The sequence below is a fragment of the Peromyscus californicus genome, unplaced genomic scaffold (genome assembly GCF_007827085.1).
Source record: "Peromyscus californicus insignis strain IS unplaced genomic scaffold, ASM782708v3 Scaffold_23__1_contigs__length_62951481, whole genome shotgun sequence".
Lineage (NCBI taxonomy): Eukaryota > Metazoa > Chordata > Mammalia > Rodentia > Cricetidae > Peromyscus > Peromyscus californicus.
Window position 1 is genome coordinate 50,806,427 of NW_026294534.1, and position 14,659 is coordinate 50,821,085.

The window sequence follows — 14,659 nt, forward strand, 5'->3', positions numbered from 1 at the left end:
CACTTCTTCCTGTTGAGTTACCGCAGTGACTTGCGAAGCATGTTTACTCTGCTGTTTGCTCTCCGTTTCCTGACTTGTTTTTCCAATGATAAAGATAGCAACTTAGTTTTAGAGTGCTGCTTGGCTCATCTGTGTTCTGCATGTCTTTTCATGTTACGTTCCTGTATCATAGGTTTGGTTGCTTCAGTTCAGACCATAGAAATATGCTTTTTCCATGTGTTTCCAAACTAACATTTAATAGTGATGTTTCTGGGAATCTTTCTTTGTAACATGATGTACTATTTATGTCTTTAAAAGAAGCAATTCTCAGGACAGCTTTAAATATGTTTTGGTGGGCAGATACCATAGGGATGACTGCTTGTGTTGAAGGGAGACGAATACAGGAAGCCATAATTCACTTATCATTGATGATAGTCACTTTTAATCATAAAGTATCTTTTTGGGTTTTTTAGATAATAGTGATGCTGAGACCACTAGTGAATGTGAATATGACAGTCTCTTTAACCATTTGGAGGAACTTAGACTTCACCTGGAGCAAGAAATGGGCTTTGAAAAGTTCTTTGAGGTTTATGAGAAAGTAAAGGTGCGTAACTTTAATTGTATCATTTCTTCCTGTCTTCCCTCCTACCCCTCCCAAATTCACGGCCTCTTCTTTAACCATTGCTAGTATATATACATATAAAGGAATACACAGATGTATCATGTGGGGCCAGGCTTCCCATGATGATTTGTTCTCAGCACGTCAACTGGTTTTAGCCTTCTGCAGTGATCTCATGCTAGTGTAAAGATAAACTCTTTGTTGAGGGGTGAGACCTGCAGTCTACTGTGGGTGTGATGGTAAGTGTTTAGATGTAGTTAGGAATCGTGCTGGTTTAGGAAAATAGCAGTAGTGGGTTTTCTCCTAAATTCCCTGACCTCACCAGCTGCTTAGAGTGGCTAGGCTTACAGTACCCGGCAGGATTCCCCCTCCCACACTGAAGGCCTTGAGTCTAATTAGTGAGCGCTTGGTTCCCACCCAGACGTAATGCCACCGTTGTACCCTGAGGGAGAGCTTGCCGGGCTGCCGTTGTTGTGGTTCCTAGGCTGTTACTGGTTGCCTCTCTTCTTTAGCAGTTCCCATATTAACTTGCATTTGGTAATTTGCCATAGGCTATTCATGAGGATGAAGATGAAAATATTGAAATTTGTTCAACAATAGTTGAGAATATTTTGGGCAATGAGCATCAGCATCTCTATGCCAAGATTCTGCATTTAGTCATGGCAGATGGAGCCTATCAGGAAGGTAAAGTTTTCTCGTGTCTTCATATTTTAAACATAGGTGAGAAAAAAACCAAGGTGACAGATGTAAGATAAGGCACTCCCATCACATGGGCTTTGAAGTGATCTGTGTGTCATACTTTGAAGCAGCTATACAATGTACTCTGCCCTGTCACAGCATTTTGTGTCCTTAAGTTCTTTAAGACACTGTTCTTAGTTTGTACATAACATTTGAATGAATTTCTAACACCTTATTTGTTTGTTTGTTGGTTTATTGGGTGTGTGTGAGTATTTTGCCTGCATGTGTGCATGTGCACCTTTTATGTACATTGCTCACAAAAGCCAGATGAGGGTATCAATCCCCTGGAACTGGCATTACACATGGTTGTGAGCCACCATGTTAGTGCTGGGAATTGAACCTGAGGCTTCTGCAATAGCAACCAGTGTTCTTATCCACTGAGCCATCTCTCCAGCCCTTAAATAAAAATTTTTAAGGCTCCTAATTGAAAACTCAACAGCTCTAGAAATTAAAATAATTCTCATTGATGACATACCATTAAACTTCTTTACAGAGGAAGAAAATGTAAAATTCTGAACATGAATTTACTTCTAACATGGTTGCCAAAACGAATATATTTAAAGACTTAATTCATAGACAAAAATTGAGGATTTGAAATGTTGATGTTTAATTTTAACAATGTAATTTTTCTTAAAATCTATTTATATTCCCTCTTGTTAAAAGTAATTAAGATAATTTTTAAAAAATATATCCAGGTACAAAATAAAAATCAGTTTTAAAAATATTTGAGAAAGCAGCATATTAGACAAACAAGCACAAAACAAGAGATGCAGTAAAAGTATGATAATGTTCAGAAGGTCTCCATTCTGGACACTGGAAAAACTTACAGTGAAGCAGGACCCTGACCAGTAGTGTCAGAGTCCACAGGGCAGAGCACACTTAGCTCTTTAGAGGGCAGCAGTCTGTGGTGTGGAGACCGTTCTCAGTGGTCTGTGTCTTGATTTAGTTCTTGTTTGAGACAAGGCCCTGCTGTGTACTCTAGGAGAGCCTCTAACACATGCACCCTGCACCCTCTTGCCTTTTCCTTGACCACCATGCCTGGATAGCTATCATATAGTTCCTTACAATTCAGTTTAATACTGGTTTCTTTAGGGGAGGAAAGGTTTATTTCTCCCCGGCACAACAGAATCCAAAGGTCTATAGATCTCAGTACAGTCTGAAGTGCTAAGACTTTGAAAATATCCTTCAAATGTATTACTGTAGAATAGGTGTTTTATTTTCTAAAATGATAAAGGATGACTTGATCATTAAGATGAGAGTCTCTAATTTAACCACTGTCTGGAACTTACAGGTTCCCAATTCCCTGGAGATCTTGCACTCCAGCTGTACTTTACTGAAATGAGAAATAGTCTGTACATTTTACAGCATTTGTATTTCCTTGGTTATTTTTCATATCATTGTGTAAGCTAACGGCACAAGGCCAGAGAATGATCCTATTTCAGTGAATCTGTGGCAAGATCTAGCCAGTTCTCTTCTCATTCAGACTGGTCCTTCAGGAAGCTCTCCACAAGTCTTGTTTCAATGGAGCTTTTCACAGGAGTCGGCAGCAGTATGCTCAGGCTGTAGTGTTCCTTGACAAGTGTCTGAAAAGCTTTTATTTTGCTTTGCCCCTTCAGTGGAGAGCTGTAACAATCAACTGAGCCACAGGTAGAATTGGCACAGCTGGGTGGTTTCTGAGGGGTGCCTGCTTCATAGAAGCCCATTTACCTACAAGGACCAAAAGCTAGGCTGGGCCGCATAGCCCTCAAGGAACACGATCAGTTTTGCTATAGTGTGTGGTGGAAACATTTGAAACCACAGAGTTCACTATCCCAGAGCCAGCCTGGAGAGAAAATGTAAAGCAGCTTTAAAGCCAAGTGCCTGCCTTTACAAAGAGCAAAAGACAAGATAGAACACCCTAGCCACCTTTACGAACTTCTTAGTGTGTCCTATAGCATATTTTAACTTACTAATACAGCCCCTGAATAAATACATGTAAAATACATTATCTGAGTAAAAGCTAACATGCTATGTTAAACATTAGATGGTTAAGTGCTATACAGTGATTGGGTTTAGAATAATGGGATCCCTTCTTGTATGGAGCAAATGGATCTCAAAGCAAGCTGTCTTATATATAGTTGTGTTTTAGATATCTAGGAGATAATAAAATCATGTCATATACATGGGGCTTACACACTTTTATTCTCTAGGGCAAAATTTGATCTAGCTCATTCAAAATGATGAGAAACCAGTAAGGGACATATTAAAAAGATTCTCTTTGAAAGACTGTCTCAAAAAATGAGGTGAAGAGATTGAGGAAAACACCCCAACATCAGCTGGTAGTCTGTGCTTATGCCCACATAGATAGTGTACCTGCACACCTGCCTGCTCACACGTGTATACCCACACCGCAAACAAGATTTTCACTTTTTAAAATGATCAACTAATCTCATTTCTGTTTAATTTCCCTGGAAATTGTCATCCTCAAAACTGACTTGACCATTCAGCTCCCCTGATAGTGTTATAGTGCAGCTTTTGTGAGCGTTAGTAACTATCACTCTTGGTAAAATTAACGCTAACCCATGTGAAACTGCTTTCCAGAGTCAGAGGTGAAGGAGAGGTAGTAATTTTCTAAGTTACTTAGAACTGTTTCTAGGAGTTCCTTCCCAAGGAGAGTTGAGTGAATGTGGCCAATGGTAGCCTGGCAGATTACCAGGTCCTCCCGTTAGCATCAGCAGACCAAGCATGTGATTTCTTCAATATACCTTCCCTTCACATCCGTTCTCCATGGAATGTTAGACTGTGTTTATGGAAGGGAATTCTATACAGCTATTCAAATGAATGAAGCAAATCTTCAGCTTTGAATATGCATATGCCCACAAACCTAAGTTAAATAAATCATATGTGATGCCATTTATATCACATCTAAAATAATCTTATTTACTTTTTCACTGTTATTAAACATGTTAAAAAGTATAAGCAAGAAGAATATACATTAATTTGGGTATGCTGAAACATGTCCCTAGAAAAGAAGGCCATAGAAAGTGGGAAAGTGTACAGCCTGTAATATGCTTTTGTTTAATATCAAAATCAGTAGGGCCAAAAGTTAACTCTGCTAATGCTAGGTGTGTTCATTGCTTTCCCGATTATCTGAAGCAATTTATAGCTGTAAATGTGAGTAAATTATAGTAGAGTGCAGTGTGTGACATTGGAAAGAGTGAAAATACACTTGAGTTGCATGAAGTCCTGATGAGTGGCAGGGTTAGGGTGGGTCCTAAAGGAGAAGACATCAAAGCCAGGTTTTCAATCAACAGCAGTTTGTCAGGACTCAGTTTGCACACTCCTGTAGGGAAGGGTGCAGAACACTGCAGTAGGGGAGTGAGTGAAGGTCGGTGACTAACACTGGGAGAGGTTAGATATCTTCACATCTGCTGATCGTGCAAAGCATTACAGACATACTGAGCAGTGAGGGAGTCGTAGAAAGTGGGTGTGACCGTGCGGTGTTTGACACGATGGCGGGATTCACTGGGTGTAAACGAGTGCTGTCTGGCAGTGCTGGCAATCAGTGTGCTTGACTCACTCAGCAGTGCTTGTTAAGAATAAACATTCTTGTGGGTTATGTAAGAATGGTTCATTTCATGATGCCATGCTCATAAAATGGGATGGTGTGCAGACATTGACGCTCACATGGAATACATACATCGTGTGCTGTATAGTATTTTACTGTGAGGTTTTCTCCATGTAGAAAAGTTGAAAACTTTAGAGAGATGCTGGCATACCCACCACAGAGACTCTCCTGTGAGCGTTTATGATCTTGCTTTTTCAACCACTGGTGCTTCTCTGTCCATCTGCCCATTTGTGTCTTACGTTGAGAACTCGAGTCTCAAGTCTGCGCCTTGGTCTAATTCTCATCGAGTTATTTGTGCCTCAGAAGGCGATCTGAGGATTTATACATAATTAATTGTAACACCAGTTGTCTTTGATATCAAATTGTTACTTCTACCTTCATTCTTTGTAACCCTGCCTGGATGTTGTACAATGAATTTGCACTATTATAATAAAATTACATTCAAAACTGAACTAATCTCCTTTAGAGAGGAAAATGTTTAAAAAAAACTAGATACTGCTTGAATTAAAATGAAGTGAATTGATTTTTTTCTCTTTTCTACAGACAATGATGAATAATCCTCAGGACATTCTTTATATTCAACTATATGAAAACATTTGAACTTGACTCATAATACAAGCTTCCTGGGAAGTAGAGATTATTTATGAGAAATACCAGATTTAAGATGGGCATGCTTATTGCACGAAAAACTGAGAAGTGTGGTTTTTTTTCTTATATTTTATCGACTTTATTTTGTTTTTTGGATTCTTTAGCCAACTTCGATAGAATGTATATGTCTTTAAATCATCTCACCAAAGCATTGACTCAGAACTGGAATTAGCAGTGTTGAAATTTACCACGAAATAAGGAACTATTTTAGCAACCATCGTTCTGTGGAAGAGGTTGCCTATATCATAAAAGGCCTGCCTTTGGAGTTTCATTTAAATTTCAGCATGACTTTTTTTTCTGTCTAGGATTTTTCATCCTGGCTAGTAGTTCTGCATTAAATAATCCTTGTCAAGGGCTCTATGCAAATCTCTACATTTGGAAGATGAAATTTTAGCCTTGAAGTTTGTATTCTCAAGTCATTTTTCAACCACTAAATCTCCTGAGCTAGGTCGGTGGAAACAATCCTAAAAGTCATTGAAAGATTTGATTATGAAGGAATAGCCAAGTTATATTTTCTGATACTTAAAAGTTCCTTAATTTCTTCTGTTTCTTTTCATAGATCAGAAGTAGTGTATCTAAAAATCAGGCTATAAATTTAAACGTGGACCTAGCATATGGCATAAAATTGCCGTTTGGTTTCTAACCCCTCTCATATATGTGCCTCGGTGTCGCCTGTGTAAAAAAGGAGAAAGGAACTTTTTTCATTTGGCACCCTGACAATTTGGTAACTACTATTGGGAAATGTTTGCCTCTTATTTTCAGTATGAGGATTTAACCAGGTCATTACAATGATGGTCACATAGTTTCAGTTATGTGAAACTATATAGAGAAACAGTTATAGTTTCAGAATATGCCACATATACATGGCTTCATTGTCTACAGTCTGAATGCTCTTAATAATAATAGCAGAAATGTGTGCTTCTCTACCAGTCAGCCTGTCATCTGAAACGTGGACTCTTACCTTGCTGCACTATTAGTACTGTATTGACTTTATTATGTATATTATTTCTAACATTCAAAACTAAATAGTTGATTTTTATATTTTTATTTTATACTATTAAATTTGTATTATGTACCTGAAGCGTATGATCAGTTGTCTTTATTAGCACTGTTTTCAATATCTGTGTTGTCTTAAGGTCAACTCACAACAGCAGGAGTGTGTGCAGAGGAAGAGATTGTATCTGGAGACATGGTGCCAGGCAGTTGATGGGGCTGAGCTTGGCTTGAAAGTTACCTTAATCTATAAGAGCCCTTGGCAACCTAAGGACCTCCTAACAGGCCCTGCCTCCTAAGTCACACCTTCTCCTCACTACCATCCTAGGAACCAAACTTTTATCACATGAACCTTTGGACAGTCAGACCATCTTCAACCCAGAGCATATACTTAGAAAACATGTGCCAGAAAACAGTGGTTCTGAGCACTGTCTGTGATGAAATGAAAGAACGCAGATTTACCTTTAACAACTCCACTAGATGAAATACTGACTGATGGTGTTCTCATAGGGAGTAACAAACAGTAAGACTAATGCTACAACAGAGATGGGCTGCGAACAGTAAGTGCTGTGGCTCCTCAACCTCACAGGAGTAAACAGGGCGGCCATGGAGAGGTTGGAGCCAAACAAAACCAGGGGTCTCCATTCATCTGTTGGATGTATTGAACTCACAGATCAAAATACAATTTATTACATTAAAAAGTTTTAAACAGTTCAGTGACTTAAGCCTCTACCTTGAAACGGAAGTGAATTCAGAAAGGAAATTATTTTTTCTAAATGACAGAAACCAATCCAGTGTAAACAAAATTAGAGAATCCAAGGGGTAGTTATTTAATGATACCAATAATACTGACTGATAAATCTGTAGCTAGACTAAAAAGTACTTAAGACAGTTAGAAATATCTGCAATGAAGATGATTCATTGTATCTGACAGTCATCTAATGGATTATAAGGAAATATGAACAGTTCATGCCAAAATAATTAAAAATGTCTTTTTCTTGAACAAACCTTACCTGTGCTGGGTTGCCATAACAGACAAGAGAGTGACTTCAACTATAGAAACCCATTGTCTCAGTATCCTAGGAGCTGCAAGTCCAAGGTCATGATTTCTAGTGTGGGCTCTCATTGGTTGCAGGTAGGATTTCCTCCTGAGGCAGTGGAGGTGAGCTCTCCGCTGTGTCACTCGTCCCATAGCATCCAGGCCCATTCTTCCGACCTCACTTAACTTTAATTGCGTGCTTGGCAGCCCCATGTTCATTAACACTTCTTGCTGATTAGGACTTCAACAGGAATGTATTTGGGGCGGGGGTTTCACAAATATTTAATCCATAACATTATCCAAGCTCACACAAAACCTTTGTCTAATAACTTTGCCTTATATCTAATTGTGAAAGTGAAATTTAGTTTAAAGCTTTCCACAAATAAGCCATTGGGTCCAGATGGATTTAGTGATAAGTTCTATCAAGCACTTCTGGAAGAAACAGTACCAATTCTGCACAAGCTGTTCTGAAATACTGGAATGCAGGGGAAATTGTCCCTCTTCAGAGAGCACAACCTGTTCCCCAAGTGGGAGGGGAAAAATGGGTGGAGGCAGAATGTGAGGAGAGAGAACTAAGGAGTCATCCTTTCTAAACCATGATGGAAAAGTTGCAAATTAGCAAATCAAGCTCAACAACAGATCAAAAAGCAATGGCTTGTAACCAAGTGGAATGTATGCCTGGAATACAGGATTAATTTAATATTTGAAAAGCTACGTAAGTCTTTATGTCATCAGACTACAGGGGAAAATATCTCGACATGGAATAAAAGCAGCTACGAGAGAATTGAGTATCCATTCCCATATAGTTTCTACAGACAGAACAGAAGAATAAAGGCCATTAAAAACAACAGACCTGCAGTTGGTGTGCTTAAAGTTTCCTCCCTAAAGGGAAAAACATGGATTTCTGCTTGCTTCATTTTCCAGTGTCCTGGAGATAACACCACAGTAGTGAACAATAATCGGAACACCTACAGAGTATAAAGAAAGGACAATGTTCACAAATGACATGGTAGGCGGGACATACAAAAACAACCCTCAGGGGTCTACATAGCTGCTACAGGAACTAGAGAGAGCTAAGCACATTCCACTGGAGACATAGCTCGGTTGGTAGAGTGCTTGCCTGGCATGCACAGAACTTCTGGAACCAAATGAAAACAGCCTTAAATCCCAATGCATAGGAAGTGGAGGCAGGAGAATCAAAAGTTTAAGGTCATCCTCTACTATAGAGCAAGTTTGAGGCCAGCCTGGATTCAATGAAATCCTGTCTCCAAAAGAAAAAAAAAAGTACCATTTATAATAGCATAAAAAATTATGAAATACTTAGCAATAAATTTGACAAACTGAGTATGTATGTATGCATATGTATATATACAGTATACAAACTATGCTGGCAGCTAAAACATTGCTCAGAGAGATTAGTATAAACTAAACTGATTAAAAGTACAAACTACAAAAGAAAAGTAAATTTGACCTCACGAAAATAACACCCATACTTTTCCAAAGATTCTGTCTCAGAAATGAAAAAGTCCAGAACAAGCTAGATGTTTGCAGAGCATGTGCCTGACGAAGATACCATGTATAGTGAAGAAAGAAAATATAACAGTAAGATGACCCAATTTGAAAATGGGAAAAAGAAGTCATGCACGTTCAAAGACTTGAGGATAAACTCATGAGACAGTCCATTGTAGTTCAACACTAAAATTAGTTGGAACCTAATTCCTGAAAAGGCCCACATGCTGAAGGCTTGGTCTCTAGCCTGGGACACTTACTGCAGGTGGTGGAGCCTTGAGGAGACTGAACCTAGTCAAAGGAAGTTTGGTTGCTGATGGCGTGCCCTTGAAGGGGTTACCAAATTCTCTGTCTTCTAATATGCCTGTCAGCTGCAAGAGCCCCCTTCATAGACACAGAAACTGTAGGTAGTATTGGACAGTGTAATATAGAGACTATTTTTTCTCTTTTTGTGTTTATGATAAAAATTTAACTCATAAAAGTCTTAATTTCTTGTTGCTGTAATAAAATACCTGGACAAAAACAACAGACAAAACAGTTTGTTTTGGCTTACAGTTTTGTCTTACAGTTCAAGAGGGGCCCAGTCTCATGGCTGAGAAGGCATGATGGCAGGAGACTGGCTGGTCACATTGCCCATACACACAGGAGTGAGTGTGGGCTATATTCTCAAAGTCCACCCCTCGTGACTCACTTCCTACAGCAAGCCCACCTCCTAAAGGTTCTACAACCTCCACTGGCTGAGGATGTGATCAAGCACACGAGCCCATGGCGGACCTCTCGCCATTCAAACCACAGTGATAAATTGACCTCTGAGATTAACAGCGCACTCTAATGAGTAAGTATGAGAATGTGTTGCAATGACATGAAATGGTATAATATACAGTGAAATGGGTGAAGTAACACCTCGACAGAGCATTAGGCTGCCATTGGCTTTGTGACAGTGTGTCAGAAGGCAGGCCTCTGCTTTCAGTGATCCTGGACCATGGAGCCATGATGTCAATGGTTACACATATTAGCAGCAGATAATGGTTGAGGGTCCTTAATAGAGGACGTTTTGCCAAATGCTTTGGAAGAACACTAGGGAAGCAGCTTTCTCTTAACTTGGAAAATGTCACTTCAGTGTCTGTAATGCCTCTGTGATCATGCAGGTAACCAGTGCTGCATTCCACCCACTGATCATGTTCCATTATTCCTTCCTTTAATGTCTAGGCAATTCAAAACACTTAGGAAATTTTCAGTGGTGTTCACATTGCTGATTCTGCTTCATATTCTCCTTTCTCCTCTTCCTCTGGAGATGCACAAATTCTTCCAATTCCTCACTTGCTGGCTCTTGATGGCCTTCACTATGTCCTCTCTTCCTCTTCATCCATCATGTGGGCAAATCCTTCCCCACGACTTATCCTATAGGAATGATTTTTCTAACTTCCATTGAATCCCAGGAAGCCCTTAAAAATCATTCACTCCCTAAGTCTTCCTAGCAGACATTTACAGTTGCTGGTTTCTGTTCTCCCTTTAGAAAAAGCTTTGATGAATGGTATGCATCAGCAGTAGTCGACCTTATTCAGCACTGCATTATGTCTGGAGTCTGCATCAAATGTTCATCTAAAGTGACCAAATACTAGGTGGGTGTATGTGGCCTTGATCAGGTTTCTGAAGCAATGGGGTGGCATTTGGGAAGTATAACTACAACCTCTACTTGTTCCCTCCTAAACACAGAACCCAGCCAGCCAACCTGAGCCAAGTTAAGAGAGCACCAAGAGGGAGCTGAGAATTACACAGTTCAGCTCCATGAAGGTGTGCCAAAAACTCACTCCAAGAGATTGATTAGTGCTGTTGGCAGTTTGGGCCAGAAAAAGCCTTTTTTTTTTTTTTAGTAGGCAGTTGACTTTAGTTTCATGCCTACTGGTGTGATAAAATACCCTAACAAAAGCAACTTAAAGGCAAAAGGGTTGTTCGGCTCATAGTTCTAGAAGTAACAATGCTGTCCATAACAGCAGGGAAGGCATGATAGGAGCATGTAGCCAGCCCAGTCACAATGCATCAGCAGTGTGGAATCAGAACAGTAAGCAAGGCCAGTGATAGGAGTATGTATTCAGCCCAGTCACAGTGCATCAGCAGTGTGGAATCAGAACAGTAAGCAAGGCCAGGCTATAAAACCTGAAATCCCACTCCCGGTGACATACTCCCTCCAGCAAGTTTCCAACTTCTAAAGGTTCTGAACACAACCTTTCCAAATAGCACCTCCAGCTAGGACCAAGTACCCAAACACATGAGCCTATGAGGGACATTGCACGCTCAAACCATAACAAGCTGTGAATTCAGAGACCCATACCTGATCAAGTACTAAGAAAACATCACAGTTGAACGCTCAGCCCTATAAAGGATGTCTGCATCACTCCTTCCAAGGCTGAGGGAACATCCAGAAAGGGAGTAGAAAGAACTTGGGACCTAGAGTAAGGAGTGGAGTGTGGTAGAATACTGTCTTCTAGGCATGACATGGCCATTGCACTCTTGGACTCCCAGCAGTTGTGATAACCTGCATAAGACCCAGCCTATCAGCATTCCATTATGAGCTGAGAGGGGCCCATGAGTCCCTGCTCTCCTTGAGGATCTATAGTAGGTAATGGATGCTGGGGAAAGAGACATTTTCTTCAGCTGTGTAGCTGCTGCTAAGTTGTCTGTACATGTGTAAGTAGCTCCGTACACATACTCCTGTAGGTAAACCTACTGAAACTCACTTGGATCACACATGCACATACATACAAACAACAACAACAAAAACCCATGAAAGTAGGAGTGCTACTAGTAGGTGCTACTAGCTGGGAAGAAAAAGGATCAGCAGCAATGGGGAGACACAAGAGGGTAATGGGAAATGACTATGACTTGTACATGATCAAAACATAAAATTAGAGCCGGGCGGTGGTGGCGCACGCCTTTAATCCCAGCACTCGGGAGGCAGAGCCAGGCGGATCTCTGTGAGTTCGAGGCCAGCCTGGTCTACAGTGCGAGATCCAGGAAAGGCGCAAAGCTACACAGAGAAACCCTGTCTCGAAAAACCAAAAAAAAAAAAAAAAACCAAAAAAAAAAAAACATAAAATTAATATATGCTAATAAAACACATTTTTTAAAAAATCACCCCACTCTTCTATAACAAATACACTCAGGTTGACAGGTGCATTGTCCATCAATAATAGACATCTAATCCCAACCCTTCCAGCTTCTGAATGAAACACTGGAACCAGTCCATAAGCAAGATGGCTGTCACCAACACTTTCTAGATATGTTGCCAAAACACAGAGAACTTTCCATCCTGTTTATAGAGTAAGCATAGCTCTATCATATGCTCTGTAGCATCACTGTAGCTGGAGAATTTTTCTCCAGCTCCCATCGCCAAGTCCCGCCAGTCCCGGAGCCCATTTATAAAATAAACACACAGACTCTTACATTATTTAAACTGCTTGGCCATTAGCTCAGGCCTATCATTGTCTAGCTCTCACTCTTATATTCAGCCCATTTCTATTAATCTATACTTTGCCACGTGGCTCGTGGCTTACCGGTACTTTACATCTTCCTTGCCTTGGCGGTGGCTCCAGCAGGTCTCTCTTTACTTCCTCCTTCCTCAATTCTCCTCTCTCCTTGTCCCGCCTATACTTCCTGCCTGGTCACTGGCCAATCAGTGCTTTATTTATATAGAGCGATATCCACAGCACATCACCACATGGTATGAGAGTTTATCTGCTCTTCCACAATTATGGGATCAGTGCTACCTCTGCATTTATGTGCATGTAGATTTTAATGGGCATTATCTTCCCAAACCAGTTTAAACACCTACATGAGGTTATGTTCTTTCTTTTTAGTCTGCTGAAATGCAGTGGCAGCTTATTTGTTGGAGGTTACAGCCTCTCCAGTGATTATTTGTGCCCAGAGTGATGGTTAATGATGCCCACCTCCCTGGGTTCTGGAATCACCATGGGGCATTGCCTGAAGGATTTTCTAGATTAAGTGATGTGGAAAACTGATTCTAAGTACTAGACTAAATGTGGTGGTTTGAAGGAGAATGGCCCCCATAGACTCCATCTGAATAGTTGATCCCCAGTTGGTAGAACTGTTTGGGAAGGATTAGGAAGCATGCCCTTGTCAGAAGAGGCATGTCACTGCAGGGTGAGCTTGAAGGTTTCAAAACACCGTGCCATTCCCGGTTCACTCACTCTCTGCCCCGTGGTGGTTGTCTTAACATGTAAGCTCTCAGCTGCTGCCATGTCTGCCTACTGGCTTCCATGCTTCCTACCATAGTGGTCATGGACTCACCCTCTGAAACTGTAAGGCCAATGAACTCTTTCTTCTATAAGTTGCCTGGGTCACAGTGTCTGCACAGCAATGGAAAAGTCACTAAAACACTGAAGGAAGACAAGAGAGCAAGCTGAGCAGCCACACTGATCCTCTGCTTCCTGACTGTGGGTGCAATGCAAGCAGCTATCACATTTATCTGCCCTGCCTTACATTGCTTTGTTGTTTGGACACAGCAAGGAAATGGGTAATTCATTCAGTGTAGAACTGTTATTTTTTTTATATATATTTTCCCCCACAAGAACACAGGACCTTTCTAATTCTCATTGAATTAACTCGCAATTGCACATCTATCTGGGGTTCTATGTTAAGACCTTTCAAAATCTCAGACAGCTACTTGGAAATATGAAATACTATTATTAGCTGTAGTCCCCTCATTGTGCTATTGAACCCTGAGATTTATCTCTCCTATTTAACTGCAGTTTTGTGCCTGTTAACCAATCTCTCCCCATCTCGCCACCCACTTGCCTTCCCACACTCTAGCAGTGTCTCCAATAGTTTTCATATTTTTCAGCCCAAACGTATGTCTAATTTTGTACAACTGTCCCTTGCAGTGAGATAGTTGCTATCTCATTTTGAGGCACTCCTTGCTTTAACAAGTCTTTGTGCTCTCTGGAACAAAGCAGTGCCACCCATAAAAGCATGCTTTTTGTTCATGTTTTCCACTCAAAAATTTAATGCTTTTTTTTTTTTTTTGCATCTTAACTGACCACTTAGAAAGCACTGTGGGCATAATAATGGAGTTTGAGATACAAAAGAAAAAGTAACATGGATTTATTTTTCTTCTTCAGTTTCACAGATAGAAGATTCATTCTGACCACAGATCTTAGCAACTACAGTAGAGAGCTTTTTCTTTCTTCTTATTAAGTCAAGGAATTGTATTATTTCATTTCAAGCAAGCACTTAAGCTGGGGACATGGCTCAGAGGGAGACCACTTGTCTAGCGTGCCCTAGGTTCAATAATCACTACCATAAAAATAATTATTAAAAGAAGCTCTTCATGGCTTCTCTTGGGCATATTCAAAACTCCCACCCTTGTGGTTTGGGATAATTATAAAACCACTTGTTACTTAAGCACAAACATTTCAATACAGTGAAATCAGTTTGATAACCTACATAATTACCAAGTGACTAATGGGCAAATAATAGCATGTATAGAGTGGATACAGTGTACAGAAGG

The 14,659-nt window shown here is 40.3% G+C and overlaps 1 protein-coding gene and 1 long non-coding RNA gene across 7 annotated transcripts in view; one reads left to right on the top strand and one right to left on the bottom strand.

The window, feature by feature from the left end:
* The window catches only part of Nek1 (NIMA related kinase 1), a 131,761-nt gene extending 125,089 nt beyond the window's left edge, over positions 1–6,672 (top strand). For all 6 annotated transcript variants that reach the window (XM_052752340.1, XM_052752339.1, XM_052752338.1 and 3 more), the window contains 3 exons: positions 453–583; positions 1,150–1,282; positions 5,487–6,672. In XM_052752340.1, coding sequence (XP_052608300.1) covers positions 453–583; positions 1,150–1,282; positions 5,487–5,500 — 278 coding nt within the window. In that variant the 3' untranslated portion in view covers positions 5,501–6,672. The remainder of the gene's footprint in view (positions 1–452; positions 584–1,149; positions 1,283–5,486) is intronic.
* LOC128119143 (uncharacterized) overlaps positions 1–14,659 on the bottom strand; it is a 54,523-nt gene that overhangs the window by 3,706 nt on the left and 36,158 nt on the right. Inside the window, exon 2 of the long non-coding RNA XR_008221478.1 lies at positions 8,477–8,591. This is a non-coding gene — a long non-coding RNA (uncharacterized LOC128119143). The remainder of the gene's footprint in view (positions 1–8,476; positions 8,592–14,659) is intronic.